Here is a 21926-nt window from a genome sequence, read left to right on the forward strand (position 1 = left end):
CACTCTCTCAACTTTCACAGAACAAGCAACCACAAAGTTGCCTAGCTGCATGTTGATAAGAATGAAACATGGGCTTTTGTGCATGCGTGCTCAGTCACTTCAGTCATGCCCAACTCTTTGCAACCCCGTGGACTATAGCCCACCAGGCTTCTCTGTCCATGGGATTCTCCAGGCAAGAATACTAGAGTGGGTCACCATGCCCTCCTCTGGGAATCAAACCCGCGTCTCCTGCATTGCAGGCTTATTCTTTACCACTGAGCCACTGAGGAAGCCCTATGGGCTTTTGCTACTCCTCAGAGTTTCAAACAAGCCTTACTTTTTCATGACTCCCCTTTAGTTTTATATGGTGCTTCAAATTCCAAAGTCTTACTGAAATTCTCTGGGGCAGAGTGGGAGGGAAGAGAGCTGTGGTTTGTATCTCTGAAATGTTTCCTTCTGCATCCAAACTACCATTTTCAATTTCCAGGAATGATTCTGACCACTTCTGTACGTTTTCGTAATTAGGGCCTAACTGAGTAAACATCAACTACCACCTGTACTATTTAGATGTTCTAACTACATTCTGGACTTCCCAGGTGTCTCAGTGGTAAAGCATCCACATGCCAATGCAGGAGACCTGCTCCAGTATTCTTGCTTGGAAAATCCCATGGACAGAAAATCCTGGAAGACTCCAACCCACAGAGTGGCAAAGAGTTGGACATGACTGAGCATTCATACACTCACAACTACATTTTCCTGCCCCTAACATGGTCCACAGAACAATGAAGGTGATTATTTAAATGGAGAAATGGTATCATGTCAAGTGCTGTTTTAAACTTCCAATGACTTCTCATTTCAAGTTAAACAAACTCAAATACTTGACATAAGCTACAAGGTCCTACATACCCCAGATCCTGCCTCCTGCTTTGTCTGCCCCAGATACAAAGGAGTGTCCGATAATTTTCTATCCTGCAAAAACAATACCAAGCTCTATGGTAAGTCTGTTACACGGCTGTTTCTTCCAAGTGGAAATCAGCTCTGGATCTCCCTTCTTGTCATTTGGGACTGGGAAATGTCTCCTGCTCTAGGAAGTATTTCCTTACCACTCGAACTAGACTTTCATTGCTGGACAGAATGTATGCCCACTTGAAACTGTCCTGTTCATTTACGTGTGGATTCATTTACTGGGATGTATCCATGACTTAACCACGTGAAATAGACACACAGCATTGAAAAGGCAGGGGAGAGTTAGAAGATTTTCAGATGATGGCTTTTTTATCCTATGTTGGCTCATCTCTCCTAGCAACTTGGGTCAGACAAGTACCAGGTGATTTCCACCAAGTCCTCATCCTTAATATATGGCTGCAAATCAAATCCCCCAACCCATCCAGTCAGCCTGAACCCAACAATCAACCCCAAACTCATTCATCAACACCACACAATGCAACAAGCTCATAAAAATAACTTTTACTTAAAATGTTTTGATACAGTAATTCAGAAAAGTGCCTAAACACCTCCCAAATGATTGAACAACACCAGAAATCAAGTCAGATGTTAACATCCTAGTTACCTTTAATATAGCTGCGAACAAATACTGGCAGAGAACACTTTTCCAATATATCAAAGACTCAAAATACCCAGTATACTTCCAGGAGCAACACAGGAGGGACCCTCCTGCAAGACTAATGACCTGCTAATACCCAAAGCTCTGAAATGTAAGTGTTGACCAGTCTTGAGGATCGTCCACACCCAAGAACAGTGGGGTACAAAGGCTTCTCCTAAGAGCAGTCATACTCGGAGGCCTTAGCAAGACGTTGGAGCCCACCGGCTGGGTTGTTCCATCCAGGGTTCCTCTGCAGGGCAGGGCTGCGTCTCATATCTGAGTCTTTGGAGAGGCTCCTCTTCGCCCGGGTCGGACAGTCAGCTCTGGAGTACCCCTTTTCCGAGGACGACGACGACGAGAAACACATCTGCCAGTTGGGTGGTGATCTGGAGGAGATGGACCTGGCGTCCGCGGCGGGGTCTGGCGCGGCTCCTGGGAATTGCAGGCGAGCCGGGTTCCCCAGGGCGAGTGCACCTCCCTCCAGGCACTCAGCTCCTGGCCGCCCGGCGCCGCGGGCTCGGCGTGGTTCACCACCGCCCGGTCCTGCCCGCGCTTCCACAGCTCATAGCGCTCGGGCTGCAGGATGCGCACGAAGGCGTCCATGGAGAAGGCCACCTGCGCCTCGCCGCAGCTGCACTGCGAGGCCACTTTGCCATAATCGATCCAGCGCGGGGTGGCGAAATTGATGGCCTCGGCGCAGTTGAAGCCGTGGTTGAAGCCCGAGTGGTAGCCGTAGGGGAAGGTCACCATGAACTCGCCCGCCTCCTGCGTGACCCGACCGAAGGGGATGCCGTTGTCCCGGAGCACCGTGGGCGAGATGAGCGCCGCCTTGTGGCGCAGGAAGGCCTCGCAGCCCCTCGAGCTGCCCGGGAAGAGCGCGCCGGCCAGGCGTTCCAGGCGCCGGCCGTGCTCGGGTGGCACCGCGTACCAGGTCTTGGGCTCCCCGAAGTGCAGGAAGTTGATGCTATAAAGGTCCATGTCCTCCGTGTGCCAGGCGAAGGCGGTCTTCCACATGCCGAAGTACAGGTAGGGGGTGTTGACGCCCTCGATGACCACCCCGCACTCCTGCTCCAGCAGGTCCTGGATGGTCCCCAGGCGTCCCAGGTTCCACTGCTTCGTGTTTTCATCAAATAAAGAGCCACTGATGTCCGCGCCGTATATTGGGGACTCAAAGAGGCGGGTTTTCCAATATTTTCGCTCCAATTCCTCAAAATCGGAGTAGAATGGAGTCTGGTATTTTTCAGTATTTGCTAAGTGGCGGTACTCTGCCACGGTCATGGCTTTCTTCTTTTTGTGGTATTGAGTAAACACACCTGCCCGCCCAGAGACCACCTGCTGGAGCGGAGCGGCTATTAAGATGTCATCGATATCGTCGTAGGTCTGTCTGGCTTTCCATTCCTTGGGTGGCACTATCTTAGCCAAGCCTGCTCGGTGGGCCCCTTGCGATTCTATGTAAGCAATGTATTTGTTGAAATCCGCATATTCTTCCATAGTTGGGTGGAAGGTCATGATCTTACAACTTGGGTTCTGGGAACCAAAGTGCTTAGCCTGCATGGCTGCAGTATAATCAGCAGTGGCTTCTCGGGGTCTTAGGTATGCTGTGGGTACCTGAGAGTATTAGGGAGTAACCTCTTCCCTATGCTTTATTCTGTAGCCAAAGGAAAGAGGGTGTTTCCCAGAGGGGAAGGCTCCCTGAACCAAGTCCTGCCTCAGTCTGCAGCTCTGTGACTTTCTTTGGTTGGAGATGTAAGTGCCTGGGAGGCCTCCCTGGATTCACAGGCTTGAGTGCCTGGCAGTTTCTCAGCTCACTGTGGCAAAAAGTGTCTTCACGGAAGTTTCAAAGCCAAACCTAAAGAAAATACAGAATATCTGAAGATGAGTAGATGACAAAAGGAACTGATTTAAAGCAAAATTTTATAGCAATCTTAATTTCGAAATCTGAATTTAAGGGCAAAAATATACTTTGTAAACAGGAATGTAAATTGGTGCAGTTATGGTACATACTATGGAAAACTGTAGAGAGGTTCTTTAAAATTTTATATAGAACTATTATATAATCCAGCAATCTCATTTCTGGGTATATATCCAAATGAAATAAAAACAGAATATCAAAATAATATCTGCCCTTCTAGGTTCCTTGAGGCATTACTCACAATAGCCAAGATATGCAAACAACCATAGTGTCCATCCATGGTTAAATGAATACAGAAGATGTGATATAGATATTTGGTGTAATACTACTCAGTGATAAACAAGAATGAAATTTTTCCATTCGCAATAGCATTGGTTGACATGGAGGGTATTATTCCAAATGAAATAAGGCAGAGAAAGAAATAAAGTACAGATACCAATGTGCACATATAATAAGGATAATAACAAGCATTATCCTTAACAGATACATCTGAAACATTCCAACTAAAGTACAATTATTAAATTGCATTCACAAACAGATTATTAGAAATATATGGATCAACTAAGTTTCTGAACACTGATTAGCATACAATATCTATAGATCCCATATACAAATTAACATCAATTATGAAGTGAAATAGTAAAAAGGTTTCAATTCCTTTAATAACAAATAGATGCCTCCAAAGAAGAAGTCAAAATCATATGCATTTAATACTTGTACTTAAAATGCATAAAATGAGAATTTTACCAAGGGGAAAAAGTTGCTTTCTAATATAAAATGTCTTTTTCATCTTTGTATTTTAAAGGACAAACATCAAAAAAAAGTGCTTGCCTTCTGCTAATCTAAAACCTTAATTCCAAATGAGGAAACACTACAGCCCAGAAAATGGTTTCCTTGAAGAATTCAGCCTCTAAATAAAAAAGGTTGTGCTCGGAGTCTGGCTCTGTCTGTCCCACCTTGGTCTCAGCTCAGTCAGCACCACCCTAATTCTAATACCCTCAAATCCAATCAAAGTCTTTAATTTGATCCTACACATTTTTCAAGTTCCTTCTAATCGACTTACTCCTTACCCAATTCTAGAAACCATCTTATTTCCATTGGATCCCAGTTAACTAAATGAGGTGCTTTTTCCTGAAAATCTTTGTGATTTTTACCAAAAAAAAAATTAAGAAAAAAATTAGCTCCTTTTGTCAGAAAATAGTTTAATAATAAAAACACAAGGAAATGATATCCCAATGTATCTCTCTCTCTCACTCTCTCTCTATATATATGTATACAGTATATATACATATATAGTGACTTTAAAAAACTTGTAATAGAAAAAATACCTCTTTTGCTTACAAGCACAAATAGAAATAAAATGACATACCTCTGATCAACAAAATCCTGATTCCAATTGGAGCTATTCAAGGATTCAGAGAGACAGTGTTCTCTCAGCAGCTGGTCTCCAAATGCAGACCAATGTCCTGATGGCTCTGGCTTTATACCTAGGCAAAGGTATAATTTGATTAGGACCAATCAACAGTAATCATGGGATGAGGGCTCTGATTGGTCAACCCAGGTAGTCTGTGCCCTTTTGATTTTTAAACCAATCAACAGATAACTGAGAGGTTGAAAATTATAAGAGTGGCACTTCCCTGGTGGCTTGGATGGTAAAGAATCTGCCTGCAGTGCAGGAGACTGGGGTTTGATCCCTGGGTTGGGAAGATCCCTTGGAGAAGGCAATGGCAACCCACTCCAGTATTCTTACCTGGGAAATCCCATGGACAGAGGAGCCTGGGGGGCTACAGTCCATAGGGTCGCAAAGAGCTGGACATGACTGAGTGAACACGACAAATTCATATCAGCTCACCATACCATCATGGTTATCCAGGCCTTTAAGACCTGTCTTGTATGTTCTTCTGTGTATTCTTTCCACTTCTTAATCTCTTCTGCTTCTATTAGGTCCTTACCGTTTCTGTCCTTTATTGTGCCCATCCTAGAAATTAATGAATGTTTCCTCTCTATCTCCAATTTTCTTAAAGAGATCTACTTTTTCTGATTCTATTACTTTCCTCTGTTTCTTTGCATTGTTTATTTAGGAAGACCTTCCTCTCTCTCTCTCCATGCTATTCTCTGGAACTCTGCATTCAGATGGGTGTATCTTCCCCTCTCTCCCTTGCCTTTCACTTCTCTTTCCTAACTACAGGTAAAGCCTCCTCAGACAACCACTATGCCTTCTTGCATTTCTTTTTCTTTGGGATGGTTTTCGTCATTGCCTCTTGTACAATGTTATGAACCTTCTTCCATAGTTCCTCAAGTACTCTGTCTACCAGATCTAATCCCTCAAAACTATTTGTCACCTCCAATGTATAATCATAAGGAAATTGATTTAGGTCATATTTAGGTGTATGGCCTAGTGGTTTCCCCTACTTCAATTTAACCCTGAATTTTGCAATAAGAGCTCATGATATGAGCTACAGTCAGATCCAGGTCTTGTTTTTACTAATGATATAGGGCTTCTTCATCTTTGGCTGCAAAGAATATTATCTCATTTCGGTATTGACCATCTGATGATATCCGTGTGTACAGTCATCTCTTGGATTGTTAGAAAAGGATGTTTGCTATGACCAGCATGTGCTCTTGACAAAACTGTTAGCCAATGCCCTGCTTCATTTTGTACTCCAAGGCCAAACTTGCCTATTATTCCAGCTATCTCTTAACTTCCCGCTTCTGCATTCCAATCTCTTATGATAAAAAGGACATCTATTTTTGGTGTTAGTTCTAGAAGGTCTTGTAGGTCTTCATAGATCTGGTCAACTGAAGCTTCTTTAGCATTAGTGGTTGGGGCATAGACTTGGATTACCATGATATTGAATGGTTTGCCTTGGAAATGAACAGAGATCATTCTGTCGTTTCTGAGATTGCACCCAAGTACTGCATTTTGGACTCTTCTGTTGACTATGAGGACTACTCCATTTTTTTCTAAGGGATTCTTGCCCACAGTGGTAGATATAATGGTCATCTGAATTAAATTAGCACATTCCCATCCATTTTATGTTGGATCATATGGTAGCTCTATTATTTTGGTTTTTTAAAAATACCTCCATACTGTTCTCCATAGTGGCTGCACCAATTTACATTCCCCCTCAAGGTGTAAAAAGGTTCCCTTTTATCCATACCCTCTGCAGCATTTATTTGTATACTTTTTGAGATGGCCATTCTGACAGGTGTGAGGTGATGTCATTGTGGTTTTGATTTGCATTTCTCTAATAATTAGCAGTGTTGAGAATCTTCATGTGCCTATTGGCTATTTGTATATTTTCTTTGGAGAAATGCCTACTTAGGACAAGAAGACTAATTTAGAAACCAGTTTATTGGTACGGCTAACCTGTATACTTAACACTGCTTGTCCTGTTTGGGTAAGGAAATTTTTTCATTTTCTTTAAAAAAGCATAACACTTTTTTAAAAGATTTATTGATTTTACTTATTTATTTTTGCATGTGCTGGGTCTTCATTGCTGCACAAGCTTTTCTGGTAGTTGCAGCAAATGGGGGCTACTCTCTAGCTGTGGTGCTCAGGCTTCTCATCTGGTTGACTTCTCTTGTTGCTAAGTACAGGATCTAGGGCTCACGGGCTTCAGTCGTTGACATTCCATGGCTCTAGAGCACAGACTCAATAGTTGTGGCACACGGGTTCGGTTGCTCCAAGGCATGTGGGATCTTCCGGGATCAGAAATTGAACCCAAGTCTCCTGCATTATCAGGCAGACTCTTTACCACTGAGTCATCAGGGAAGCCTGGGAAATATTTTAAGTATGCAAGTAACCGAGTGAAAACATAAGGAGTACAATGGCAGCAATATTTGCTGAAAACTGCTTTTGTTTCTTTTTCTTCCAGTCCCTCAATTTTGTTATCCTAGGCTCTCCAGGACATCTGTATGCCAGAGAGGAGACTGGGATATTCCTGAACTATAACAAGGAGAAGTTCTGTTTGTAAAATGGAAAAGAGCAATATGAGCCAGGCTACTGTCTTCATAGAGACTTTTCAGAGTTCTTTTATTTCTCTGCACTGCCATACCCACAACTGACCTATATTAAAGGACCAAACCCCCCAACATCTCAGGCACTAAAAGTTACCCCCTGCTCGAATAAGATCTACTGTTATGGTCCAAGGGACCTCTAGGGCTGCTACCTGCCCAGTAATGCCCATCAGCTTCCATCCTGTGGTCCCACCATCTCAGTACAGGACCTAATCATCTTTTCAGCCAAGCATTTCACTGCCATCCTCCACTGTGCCTGGAATCCCCAAGTTCAGTTGCTCAATCTCAATTTTCCACAGAATACGCTACCACAAATTTGCCTCGCTGCATGGTGACAGGAATGAGACGTGAGCTTTTGCCATTCCTCAATCAGAAATTCAAAGAAGGCTTACTTGTTCATGACTGTCCCCTTTTGTTTTACATGGTGCTTCAGATTCCAAAGTCTTCTGGAAATTCTGTGGGGGCAGAGCTGGAGGGAAGAAAGATGTGCTTTGTATCTCTGAAATGTTTCCTTCTGCATCCAGTTTTCAAAATTTATTCTGTTTGGCCACTTCTGTGAATTTTCAACACTAAGGCCTGAGTCAATAACCATCAACTCTCACCTGTTTGGGGACTTCTCTGGTGGCTCAGACAGTAAAGAATACACCTGCAATGCAGGAGACATGAGTTCGATCCCTGGGTCAGGAAGATCCCCTGGAGAAGGGAATGGCAACCCACTCCAGTATTCTTGCCTGGAGAATTCCATAGACAGAGGAACCTCGTGGGCTCCAGTCCATGCAGTTGCAAAGAGTTGGACACTACTGAGCGACTAACTCTCACCTGTTTTAACTATTTCTCTTGTCCCCATGTGGTGCACAGAACAACGGATGTGGTTATTTAAATATGCAAATTGTATCATGTCAAGTGCTGGTGTTTTTTGCTTAATATCTTTAATAATTCTTATTAAAGATATTAAGCAAAAAAAAAAACACAGCACTTTCTATTATCTGTAAATCCTTCCACAAAATGTGTTACAGTTCTTCAGTTTACTGCAAACATATCTTTAAAAATATGTCAGCCCTACAGTTGAAGCTATAATGCAAAGTTTTAATTATTGGCACTATACTAAAAAAGCACAATGGAAAACATTTTATTTAAATAAAATGAGGATAATATTTTACTGGTGAATACATCCAACAATTCATTTTCCCTCCATATCTACATCCAATAGTAGTGTTTTATAGGCAAATTTTAAACAAATACAAATTCTTAAAAAATAATGAAAGCCATATTTTGCTCAGGGATACTATTATCCACATACCATACAGGTTATTTTATAGCAGATACTAGTCTGCTAAATTTCAGATGGCAAAATGCTAAGCAGTGAGTTGGGTATTGTCCAGCTAGTGGTTTCTTGTCATCCTGGAAAATCTGTCAATGTGTAATGATGAGACCATCTTGTCACCACCACTTCTCTTCTCAGAGGTGACTTCACTGTGACACAACATTCATATTCTTAAGATGCAAGGCCTAGCAAAAAGCCTCCCACAAATCCACTGCATATCACAATGTTCTGCTTGACAAATTCTGTTGCTTCTTCTATTATGTCATTGACTTCAGGTGCTGCCTTATTTGCTCGGTTTTTAACCTGTCGTTTTGCTTTGTTTACATCTTTTCCCACTCTCTTCCAGTCGATCTGCACATAGCCACTGTGACTGGCAATCTGAAGGAGAAGAAAGCCACCACCTACTGCAGTTGCTGCAAGTTTTCCAACTTTCTGGAACAAAAATCCCACACACCAGCCACTCACTCCACCCATTACAATCTGGGTGGCTACCGAGTATTTTTCTACCATAGGTCCGAACTGTGGCCAAACACTCGATTCCACCAGTGATGTCTTCTGGCATACTCAGTTAAATCCAACACTTCATAAGAATCATCATCACTTTCATATTCTTGGGGAGGGGGGTCCTGGGTCACCATGATACCGCTGGTGGCCTGTACTGAGGCGGTCCCAACCCGCCCGCCTCTCGCCCCTCCTTTAAAAACTGCTCTAGCCCTCAAGTGCTGTTTTAAACTTCCAAAGCCTTCTCATTTCAAGTTGAATAAACTCAAATACTCATCATGAGCTACAAGGTCCTATATACCTTGCACCCTGTCTCTCCCCTTTCTATGCCCCAGACACAAAGGAGCTTCCTTTCTATCTCTGTAAAAACAACAACCCCAAGCTCTATGTTACATCTGTTACACTTGCTGTTTCTTCCAAGGAGAAATCAGCTCTGGACATCCCTTCTTGTCATTTGGGACAGGGAAAGATCTCCTGCTCTAGGAAGTATTTCCTGACCACTGGAACCAGACTACGCATTCTGCTGTCTCATCCCACCCCCTTTCATTGCTTCATAGAACATATGCCCACTTGAAATTCTTGTTCATTTATGTGTGGATTCATTTGTTGGGATGTATCATGACTTAACCATGTGAAATAGACTCACAACATTGAGAAGACAGTGGAGAGCAGGCACTCTTCGTCCCATGTTGGCTCATATCTCCCAGGTGATTTCCACCAAGTCATCCTTAACATATGGCTGCAGACCAAATCCCCCAACCCAGCCAGTCAGCCAGAACCCAACAATCAACCCCCAACTCATTCATCAACACCACACAATGCAATAAGCTCATAAAAATAAGTTTTGCTTTAAATGTTTTGATATAACTATTCAGAAAAGTGCATAAAAGCATTCAGCTCAGTTCAGTTCAGTTCAGTCACTCAGTCGTGTCCGACTCTGCGACCCCATGAATCGCAGCATGCCAGGCTTCCCTGTCCATCACCAGCTCCCGGAGTTCACTCAGACTCACGTCCATCAAGTCAGCGATGCCATCCAGCATTACCACCTCTCAAATGACTGAATGAACAATCCCAGAAATCAAGTCAGATGTTAACTTTCTGGTTGCCTTTAATATAGTTGCAAACAAATACTGGAAAATAACACTTTTTCAATACATTAAAGACTCAGAAATATTATATATTGTTATCTGAGCCTCTACTGACCTAATTGGTCAAAAGAGCTTTGTGTGGCAGAACCAAGGGATGGGTGAAAAGGAAGTAGGAAGAAGAACAGGAGAAAAGTTGGAGAGTATTCAAAACTCAGGATTCTTCAGAAGCTATGCAGTATCCAGAGTTGGCCCACAGGATGGGATCTGAGGTAGATCGGCTCTGGTGACCTCAGCAGGACCTAGTTCACGGGTCACTAGAGTGTCCAGTGGATGAAGCTTCAGCTGGTGACACAGGAGTTAGCAGTGTCTGAAGATTCCAGGTTCTGGGAGAAAGAACAAACACTGGAGAATTGGGTAAGCACCATGGACCCAGCACTTCCAGGGGCAACACAGGAGGGACCCTCATGCAAGACTGCACATGTGCTCAGTTGCTTTGGTCATGTCCAACTCTTTGCAACCCTATGGATCCTAGCCCACCAGGCTCCTCCATGCATGGGATTTTTCAGGCAAGAATACTGGAGTGGATTGCTACGCCCTCCCCCAGGCATCTTCCCTACCTAGGAATCGAACCCATGTCTCCAGAGTCTCCTATGTTGGTAAGTGGGTTCTGTGTCACTGTTGCTGCTGCTGCTAAGTTGCTTCAGTCGTGTCCGACTCTGTGCAATCCCACGGATGGCAGCCCACCAGGCTCCCCCGTCCCTGGGATTCTCCAGGCAAGAACACTGGAGTGGGTTGCCATTTCCTTCTCCAATGCATGAAAGGAAAAGTGAAAGTGAAGTCTCTCAGTCGTGCCCTACTCTTAGTGACCCCATGGACTGCCGCCTACCAGGCTCCTCAGTCCATGGGATTTTCCAGGCAAGAGTACTGGAGTGGGGTGCCATTGCCTTCTTCACCAGCCACCTGGAAAGCCCCCATGCAAGATTAATGACCTGAAAATACCCAAGCCTCTGAAATGTCAATGTGACCACTCTTGAGGATCCTCCACACCCAAGAGCAGTGGGGTACAAAGGCTGGGTTATGGGACAGGGCCACAGTCATACCTGCAGGCCTTAGCAGGAGGCTAGAGTCCAGGGCTCGTTGGGGCAGGATTGTCCATCCGTCCCTCTGCAGACAGGGGTTGAGCCTTGGGGTCCTGAGCCTTGCGGTCTAAGGCAAGGCCCCTCTTAGCTCCGATGGGGGCAGTCAGCTCTTGAGTGCCTTTTTCCTGAGGGCGACGACGAGAACCACATCTGCCAACTGGGTGGAGGCACGACGCCACCGACGGACCTGGCAACAGCGGAGGGGTCTGGCTGGGCTTCCGTGAGCTGCTGCCGGCGACAGCGTCAAACTGGGAAGCCGAGCAGGAACCCCGGGCAGGCAAGGGTCGCAGGGACACGGCCCGCACAGGGGCTCTGGGGTCAGTGCCCTCGCTTGAGGACACGGGCTGACGCAGGCGGGCGGAGCGGCGAGGCGGGAAGTACTTGGGGCCCAGCGTCTGCACCTCCTTCCAGGCTCTCAGCTCCTGGCCGCCCGGCGCCGCGGGCTCGGCGTGGTTCACCACCGCCCGGTCCTGCCCGCGCTTCCACAGCTCATAGCGCTCGGGCTGCAGGATGCGCACGAAGGCGTCCATGGAGAAGGCCACCTGCGCCTCGCCGCAGCTGCACTGCGAGGCCACTTTGCCATAATCGATCCAGCGCGGGGTGGCGAAATTGATGGCCTCGGCGCAGTTGAAGCCGTGGTTGAAGCCCGAGTGGTAGCCGTAGGGGAAGGTCACCATGAACTCGCCCGCCTCCTGCGTGACCCGACCGAAGGGGATGCCGTTGTCCCGGAGCACCGTGGGCGAGATGAGCGCCGCCTTGTGGCGCAGGAAGGCCTCGCAGCTCCGCGAGCTGCCCGGGAAGAGCGCGCCGGCCAGGCGTTCCAGGCGCCGGCCGTGCTCGGGCGGCACCGCGTACCAGGTCTTGGGCTCCCCGAAGTGCAGGAAGTTGATGCTATAAAGGTCCATGTCCTCCGTGTGCCAGGCGAAGGCGGTCTTCCACATGCCGAAGTACAGGTAGGGGGTGTTGACGCCCTCGATGACCACCCCGCACTCCTGCTCCAGCAGGTCCTGGATGGTCCCCAGGCGTCCCAGGTTCCACTGCTTCGTGTTTTCATCAAATAAAGAGCCACTGATGTCCGCGCCGTATATTGGGGACTCAAAGAGGCGGGTTTTCCAATATTTTCGCTCCAATTCCTCAAAATCGGAGTAGAATGGAGTCTGGTATTTTTCAGTATTTGCTAAGTGGCGGTACTCTGCCACGGTCATGGCTTTCTTCTTTTTGTGGTATTGAGTAAACACACCTGCCCGCCCAGAGACCACCTGCTGGAGCGGAGCGGTTATTAAGATGTCATTGATATCGTCGTAGGTCTGTCTGGCTTTCCATTCCTTGGGTGGAACTATCTTAGCCAAGCCTGCTCGGTGGGCCCCTTGCGATTCTATGTAAGCAATGTATTTATCAAAATCAGTAAACTCTTCTTTGGTTGGATGAAATATCATTATGCTACAACTTGGGTTCTGAGCACAACTGGGCTTCATAGCTTCCATTAATAAGAAACAAACTGCCAAGTTTTTCTGTATATTCTGGATATGTGAGGATGCTGGAAAATGTTACTTTTTCAAAAACGGTTTGAAGATCTGTGAGTCAGAAGGAATGCCCAGTGGACTTTAATACAACGAGCTGATGGTACTGCTCAGGCCTGCTGCTTCTCCAGGGGAATCCAGTCTGGACAGAAGCTTTGATCAGGACTAATGGCTGAGCCTGCAAGTCTATGATGTTCCTCAGTTGACCTTTAGCTCTGTCCTCTTGAGGTATATTGAATTACCCAGTCTTGGACAGATATCTCAAATGTAGTGTCTTCAGGGTGGTATTGAAAACAAAACCTAAAAAATATATATATATATATATATAATACAGAAAGGTTGAAAACTAATGTTTGGAAAATGTTAATAGAGAACTACAAATAAACTGTATCATCGAATATAATTGCATGCTCAAATAAAGGCTAAAATTTCACAAAACTGGCAATACAAGAAATGGTATTGATGTGGAACAATGGAAATTCTTATATTCTAGTAAGGAGAATGTAAATCATTACACTCACTTTGAAAAACAATTTGGACAGTACTATATTACTGAGTTTACCCTTTTGCTATGATTCAACTGTTACCACCTGCCTAGGATATGTGTATGCCTATGCACTGAAAGTCAAGTCCAAGAATGTTCAAAACAACATTATTTCTAGTAACTAAGCACTGGAAAAGGTCAGTTTTCATTCCAATCCCAAAGAAAGGCAATGCCAAAGAATGCTCAAACTACTACACAATTGCACTCATCTCACACGCTAGTAAAGTAATGCTCAAAATTCTCCAAGCCAGGCTTCAGCAATATGTGAACCATGAACTTCTAGATGTTCAAGCTGGTTTTAGACAAGGCAGAGGAACCAGAAACCAAATTGCCAACATCAGCTGGATCATCGAAAAAGCAAGAGAGTTCCAGAAAAACATCTATTTCTGCTTTATTGACTATGCCAAAGCCTTTGACTGTGTGGATCACAGTAAACTGTGGAAAATTCTGAAAGAGATGGGGATACCAGACCACCTGACCTGCCTCTTGAGAAACCTATATGCAGGTCAGGAAGCAACAGTTAGAACTGGACATGGAACAACAGACTGGTTCTAAATAGGAAAAGGAGTACATCAAGGTTGTATATTGTCACCCTGCTTATTTAACTTATATGCAGAGTACATCATGAGAAATGCTGGGCTGGAAGAAGCACAAGCTGGAATCAAGATTGCCAGGAGAAATATCAATAAGCTCAGATATGCAGATGACACCACCCTTATGGCAGAAAGTGAAGAGGAACTAAAAAGCCTCTTGATGAAAGTAAAAGTGGAGAGTGCAAAAGTTGGCTTAAAACTCAACATTCAGAAAACGAAGATCATGGCATCTGGTCCCATCACTTCATGGGAAATAGATGGGGAAACAGTGGAAACAGTGTCAGACTTTATTTTTGGGGAGCTCCAAAATCACTGCAGATGGTGACTGCAGCCATGAAATTAAAAGACGCTTATTCCTTGGAAGGAAAGTTATGACCAACCTAGACAGCATATTCAAAAGCAGAGACATTACTTTGCCAACAAAGGTCCATCTAGTCAAGGCTATGGTTTTTCCAGTGGTCATGTATGGATGTGAGAGTTGGACTGAAGAAAGCTGAGCGCTGAAGAATTGATGCTTTTGAGCTGTGGTGCTTGAGAAGACTCTTGAGAGTCCCTTGGACTGCAAGGAGGTCCAACCAGTCCATTCTAAAGGAGATCAGTCCTGGGATTTCTTTGGAAGGACTGATGCTAAAGCTGAAACTCCAGTACTTTGGCCACCTCATGGGAAGAGTTGACTCATTGGAAAAGACTCTGATGCTGGGAGGGATTGGGGGCAGGAGGAGAAGGGGATGACAGAGGATGAGATGGCTGGACAGCATCACCAACTCGATGGACATGAGTTTGAGTGAACTCCAGGAGTTGGTGATGGACAGGGAGGCCTGGTGTGCTGCAATTCATGGGGTCACAAAAAGTCGGACACGACTGAGCGACTGAACTGAACTGAACTGAAACACTGGAAACATCCCAAATGTCAATCAACAGTAGAATGGATAAACATGTGGTAGTATATCCATACAGTGTGATACAATACAGCAATGAAGATAAGACAAGAATTACTTGAAAATATAGGGATAATTCTATAAACATAAAACTAATTATCTAGGCTTAAAAGAATATCTATTCTATGCTTCCATTTATATGAAGATAAAAAGGAGGCAAAGTAATCTATGTTAGAAGTCATAATAGTGGCTACCTTTGTGAAAGAGAGAGGTTATGAGTGGAGTTATAAGGAAGTTTCTAGAGTAATATAAATATTCTGTTTGGAACATAGGTAAACACAGCCATCAGAATGGTTCATTGTCATAATTTTCACAGATTTCTGTGAACTAAATTTTCAAAAATGTACTTAAGTTAGTTAAATACATATATTTAAAAATAGAGTTTAGGGTGAAAAGCATTAAAGGAGTCAGAGATATATTATTATAACAAAAGGAAAAGGACGAGTGATTGAAAGTAAATGAACTAAACATTCAATTGAAGAAGCTAAAAAAGAGAAAAAACTAAAAAAGTATATTTAAAAATTTTAAAAAAGGAAAGAAGAATGAAAAAATAAAGAATAAAGATGACATTAATCAGCGATAACACATACAAAACAGAAAACTGATGACCAAAAATATTCTTTGAAGAAATTAATAAGAGCAAAAAACCATGGGAATAACTGAGCAGGAGAAAAGGAAGAAGGGGACTTCCCTGGTGGTACAATGGATAAGAATCCACCTGTAAATGCAGGGGACACAGGTTCAATCCCTGGTCTGGGAAGACTGCACATGCCTCAGAACGACTAAGCCCATGCCCCACAGCTAGTGAGCCTGCCCACTTCAACAAGCGAAGCCCACGTGCCTAGAGCTGGCTCTCCACGACAGGAGCAGCCACTGCAAGGAGAAGCCGGCGCGCCGCAGCTGGAATGGAGCCCCAGTTCTCCGAGCCTAGAGAAAGCCTGCATGCAGCAACGAAGACCCAGAGCCACCAAAAAGAAAATAAATAATTTTTTTAAAAAGTAAGAAGGGAAAAATAAGTTACTAGGAATGAAATAGGGGCCAAAGCTAGTAACAGCAAAGAATTTTTTAAATCTCAAAAGAGAATATTAGGAGCAACATGACAGCAAAACTTTCCAAAGATAAGAGAGAAAAATAATTTTCTAGGGAGGAAACATATCCAAAATGGATCCAAGGAAAACAAGAAAGCTTCAATATCCCAGTATAAAGATCTGGTTCAAAGTATGACCCTTCAAAGTCCAGGAGACACATCATTTTATATGTGAATCTAGAAAATTTTCAAGAAACAGTTAACTCTTATTATTCAAGTTGTTTCAGAGTATAGAAAAAGGTGGAAAGCTATTCAGATGAGACTATTCTCATCTCTGAGAGCAAAATTAAATAAAGGACAATAGAAAATAAAGCTATGGGCTATCTTTGTTTAAGCACTGATAAAAGCATAAAATGGAATATTATTCAATGAAATGCTGTAGCAATACAGTAAAATAATAATACATCATGACTAAATAGAATGCAAGAATGATTCAGCATTGGAAAATCTAACGGTATAATTCAGAATATTAACAAAGGGAATTAAACATATCATCATATTGTAGGTATCCAAAAAAAGGCATTTGATGAAATGCAACATCCATTCATGATTTTAAAATTCTTACTTGCAAAGCATCAAGGGAAACTTCTTTTGTAAGATAAAGAATTTTAATGTAAAAAAATAGCAAGGACCATTCTTCACAGTGAAACAAAAGTAACAGTCTCATTAAATTTAGAAGAAAATAAAAAGAATCAGCAAACTATTCATTAACTCAATTTCAAGTGCTCTCTCTGTTTCCTAATTCTCTTCAGTTCAGTTCAGTCGCTCAGTGGTATCCAACTGTTTGTGACCCCATGGACTGCAGCACACCAGGCCTCCCTGTCCATTGCCAACTCCTGGAGTTTACCCAAACTCATCTCCATTGAGTTGGTGATGCCATCCAACTATCTCATCTTCTGTTGTCCCCTTCTCCTTCTGCCCTCAATATCTCCCAGCATCAGGGTCTTTTCAAATGAATCAGTTCTTCACATAAGGTGGCCAAAGTCTTGGACTTTCAGCTTCAACATCAGTCCTTCCAATGAACACTCAGGACTGATTTCCTTTAGGATGGACTGGTTGGATCTCCTTGTAGTCCAAAGGACTCTCAAGAGTCTTCTCCAACACCCACACTTCAAAAGCATCAATTCTTCGGTGCTCAGCTTTCATTATAGTCCAACTCTCACATCCATACATAACTACTGGAAAAACCATAGCCTTGACTAGATGGACCTTTGTTGGCAAAGTAATGTCTCTGCTTTTTAATATGCCTAATCCTCTTATACTCCCCTAATTTCCACCCTCTAAATATTCTATGTCACCTTCCCTGTCCTCAAACTTCAGGCATACCTACTCCACTCCACTTAGAATCCTTGGAATGTCCTAAAAGTCCCTACATGATCTGGCCCATCATCACCTCCTGACCTTACCCCTTTCTCCCAGGAGATCAGCCCTGGGATTTCTTTGGAAGGAATGACGCTAAAGCTGCAACTCCAATACTTTGGCCACCTCATGCGAAGAGTTGACTCATTGGAAAAGACTCTGATGCTGGGAGGGATTGGGGGCAAGAGGAGAAGGGGACGACAGAGGATGAGATGGCTGGATGGCATCACTGACTTGATGGATGTGAGTCTGAGTGAACTATGGGAGTTGGTGATGGACAGGGAGGCCTGGCGTGCTGCGATTCATGGGGTCACAAAGAGTCGGACACGACTGAGCGACTGAACTGAAATGAACTGAACTGAACTGATGTAAGCATTAGTCTTCAGATATTGAGCATCCAAAGGAAACACTCTGATTTTGTAAGTGTAACTGTGCTCAAATCAAAACTCAGAATTTGCAGGTACAATGACAGTGATCCTTCCGTGCTCCAGACATATGCTTTCTCTATGGGTCTCAGATGGCTGCTTTTACTGTGAGACTGCCTCCATGTTTCTTTGAGTTGGAGTCATAAGTACTAGGTGAATATAGACCTTTTCATTTCAGATACTCTTCCATTTTACCCTTATTCATGGTATTCCCAAGTAACACAGAAATTCTTCATCTAAGGAAACTTGTCAATTCTGACAATTGAAGAAGAATATTTTTATCAGAATAATTAGACTTAATGGATTTCTGGAAATTAGGAAGTCTTTAAAAAATAATTTCTCCAAGATTTCCAGGGGGGGGGTGCGGCGGGGCGGGGTGTGTGTGTGTTTTAAACCGAGAAGGTGAGAAATGAAATTTAAAAATCCCTCTCACTGTGGCCACTGTCTAGATTGCTCACAATAATTTAAGGACAGCAGGAAAGCCTTCTTGTCTTTCATGTTGCATGCATATTTTCAAAGTTATTATTCCAGATGGGGACTGTTGACAAAATGCCTCAGGCATTAGCCACTGTTTCTGCTGACAGTCAATATCTAAATGATGTATTTAATAAATTTCTTCTCAAGTTATAATGTCTGCTAACCATTTATTGAAAATAATTATAACCATAATATTTGACAGCTCAGTAAATTCTATTTGATGGAGATAAGTGACTCAACTTTCCTCCTATTGTTGTACAGTAATTTTTTTACTTTTCCATAATTATTACTCATTTATAAATATCCTATATTTAAGCACTTAGATCAATATATAAAGTAAAATATCAGTTAAACAATATTCCTTGGATTAGATATTTAGAAATGGAATTACCACATTGCAAAGTTTAAATATTTTAAGATCCTTAACTCATATTGCCAAAATTTTCCAGAAAGATATCACTTTACATCCTTACTGTTAACTTTGTTCTGAAAAAAATCTTTTAATAATTTGTAAGTGAAAAAGAGTAGCTCAAGTTGTAAATTATACTTCTTGGATTACTACTAAGATTGATTTTTTTTTCTTCAATGAATGTTAGCCATTTGGATTTTATCATATGCACTGGTTCATATCCTTCGCCCATTTTTCTCTAATATGCTTCTAGTGTTTTGTCTCATCTACTTATGTGAACATTTTACATATTATGTGAACATTTCACATATTTTACATAGTATATGAATATTTTACAAACTGCTCATATGAATATTTTACAAACTGCTCATATGAATATTTTACATATTAAACCTCTTGTTGAATCTAGTTATAGTTTTTTCCCAGTTTGCCATTTCTTAAATTTATATTGTTTTAAATGATTTTTGACATTCATTTCAGTCTTATTAAAAAGTTGAGTCTGTTTTTCCTATGTAATGCCTTTCATGGCTTTTAAGTTTAAAAAGTTATTTCCCCATCCAGAGGCAGATAAATATTGCCTTATGAGTTTTTTCCCTTTTGTATGTTAGTTCAGTTCAGTTCAGTCACTCAGTCACGTCCAACGCTTTGCAATCCCATGGACTGCAGCATGCCAGGCCTCCCTGTCCAACATCAACTCCTGGTACTTGCTCAAACTCAGGTCCATTGAGTCGGTGATGCCATCCAACTATCTCATCCTCTGTCGACCCCTACTCTCACCTTCAATCTTTCCCAGCATCAGGTCTTTTCCAATGAGTCAGTTCTTCACATCAGGTGGCCAAACTATTGGAGTTTCAGCTTCAGCATTAGTCCTTCCAATGAATTTTCAGGACTGATTTCCTTTAGGATAGACTGGTTGGATTTCCTTGCAGTCCAAGGGACTCTCAAGAGTCTTCTCCAACACCTCAGTTCAAAAGCATCAATTCTTCAGTGCTCAGCTTTCTTTATAGTCCAACTGTCAGATCCATACATGACTACAGGAAAAACCATAGCTTTGACTAGATGGACCTTTGTTGGCAAAGTAATGTCTCTGCTTTTTAATATACTGTCTAGGTTGGTCATAACTTTTCCAAAAAGCAAACATCTTTGAATTTCATGGCTGCAGTCACCATCTGCAGTGATTTTGGAGCTCCCCAAAAATAAAGTCTGACACTGTTTCCACTGTTTCCCCATCTATTTCCCATGAAGTGATGGGACCAGATGCCATGATCTTCGTTTTCTGAATGTTGAGCTCTAAGCCAACTTTTTCACTCTCCTCTTTCACTTTCATCAAGAGGCTTTTTAGTTCCTCTTCACTTTCTGCCATAAGGGTGGTGTCATCATGTTATTGCTATTTCTCCTGGCAATCTTGATTCTAGCTTGTGCTTCCTCCAGCCCAGCGTTTCTCATGATGTACTCTGCATATAAGTTAAATAAGCAGGGTGACAATATACTCCTTTTCCTATTTGGAACCAGTCTGTTGTTCCATGTCCAGTTCTAACTTTTGCTTTCTGACCTGCATACAGGTTTCTCAAGAGGCAGGTCAGGTGGTATGGTATTCCTATCTCAAAGAATTTTCTAGAGTTTGTTGTGATCCACACAGTCAAAGGCTTTGGCATAGTCAATAAAGCTGAAGTAGATGTTTTTCTGGGACTCTGTTGCTTTTTTGATAATCCAGCAGATGTTGGCAATTTGATCTTTGGTTGCTCTGCCTTTTCTAAAACCAGCTTGAAACATCTGGAAGTTCATGATTCACGTACTGTTGAAGCCTCGCTTGGAGAATTTTGAGCATTTCTTTACTATTGTGTGAGATGAGTGCAATAGTTTGAACATTCTTTGGCATTGCCTTTCTTTGGGCTTGGAATTAAAACTGACCTTTTCCAGTCCTGTGGCCACTGCTGAGTTTTTCAGATTTGCTGGCATATTGAGTGCAGCACTTTCACAGCATCATCTTTTAGGATTTGAAATAGCTCAACTTGAATGCCATCACCTCCACTAGCTTTGTTCGTAGTGATGCTTTCTAAGGCCCACTTGACTTCACATTCCAGGATGTCTTGTTCTAGGCTGGTGATCACACCATCATGATTATCTGGGTCATGAAGATCTTTTTTGTATAGTTCTTCTGTGTATTCTTGCCACCTCTTCTTAATATCTTCTGCTTCGGTTAGGTCCATACCATTTCTGTTCTTTATTGTGTTCATCTTTGCATGAAATGTTCCCTTAGTATCTCTAATTTTCTTGAAGAGATCTCTAGACTTTCTCATTCTGTTGTTTTCCTCTATTTCTTTGCACTGATCACTGAGGAAGGCTTTCTCATCTCTTCTTGCTATTCTTTGGAACTCTGCATTCAAATGGGTATATCTTTCCTTTTCTCCTTTGCCTTTCACTTCTCTTCTATTTACAGCTATTTGCAAGGCCTCTTCAGACAACCATTTTGCCTTTTTGCACTTCTTTTCCTTGGGGATAGTCTTGATCCCTGTCTCCTGTAAAATGTCACGAACCCCTATCCATAGTTCTTCAGGCACTCTATCAGATCTCATCCCTTAAATCTATTTCCCACTTCCACTGTATAATCATAAGGGATTTGATTTAGGTCATATTTGCATGGTCTAATGGTTTTCCCTACTTTCTTCAATTTAAGTCTGAATTTGGCAATAAATAGTCCAGTCTGTGCCACAGTCAGCTCCCAGTCTTGTTTTTGCTGATTGTATAGAACTTCTCCATCTTTGGCTGCAAAGAATATAATTAGTCTGATTTCGGTATTGACCATCTGGTAATGTCCATGTATAGAGTCTTCTCTTGTGTTGTTGGAAGAGGGTGTTTGCTATGACCAGTGCGTTCTCTTGGCAGAACTCTATTAGCCTTTGCCCTGCTTCATTCTGTACTCCAAGGCCAAATTTGCCTGTTGCGCCAGGTATCTCTTGAGTTCCTACTTTTGCATTCCAGTCCCCTATAATGAAAAGGACATCTTT

At 42.8% G+C, this 21926-nt stretch overlaps 2 protein-coding genes and 1 pseudogene across 2 annotated transcripts in view; all 3 read right to left on the reverse strand.

Annotated features, from left to right (window-relative positions):
- Nucleotides 1-1431: 1431 nt before the first annotated feature.
- The window catches only part of LOC524768 (lysine-specific demethylase 4D), a 38092-nt gene continuing 17597 nt past the window's right edge, over nucleotides 1432-21926 (reverse strand). Inside the window, exons 2-3 of the mRNA XM_024975626.2 lie at nucleotides 4864-4981; nucleotides 1432-3431 (exon numbers count right to left, since the gene is read on the reverse strand). Coding sequence (XP_024831394.1) covers nucleotides 1853-3136 — 1284 coding nt within the window. The 5' untranslated portion in view covers nucleotides 3137-3431; nucleotides 4864-4981 and the 3' untranslated portion in view covers nucleotides 1432-1852. The remainder of the gene's footprint in view (nucleotides 3432-4863; nucleotides 4982-21926) is intronic.
- LOC100295831 (FUN14 domain-containing protein 1-like) lies at nucleotides 8590-10355 on the reverse strand (annotated as a pseudogene).
- Nucleotides 10418-21926, reverse strand: part of LOC107133150 (lysine-specific demethylase 4D) — a 29112-nt gene continuing 17603 nt past the window's right edge. Inside the window, exons 2-3 of the mRNA XM_015474601.3 lie at nucleotides 11528-13386; nucleotides 10418-10810 (exon numbers count right to left, since the gene is read on the reverse strand). Of these exons, the coding sequence (XP_015330087.1) occupies nucleotides 11548-13050 (1503 nt within the window). The 5' untranslated portion in view covers nucleotides 13051-13386 and the 3' untranslated portion in view covers nucleotides 10418-10810; nucleotides 11528-11547. The remainder of the gene's footprint in view (nucleotides 10811-11527; nucleotides 13387-21926) is intronic.

This window comes from Bos taurus, chromosome 15 (assembly GCF_002263795.3).
Source record: "Bos taurus isolate L1 Dominette 01449 registration number 42190680 breed Hereford chromosome 15, ARS-UCD2.0, whole genome shotgun sequence".
Taxonomy (NCBI): domain Eukaryota; kingdom Metazoa; phylum Chordata; class Mammalia; order Artiodactyla; family Bovidae; genus Bos; species Bos taurus.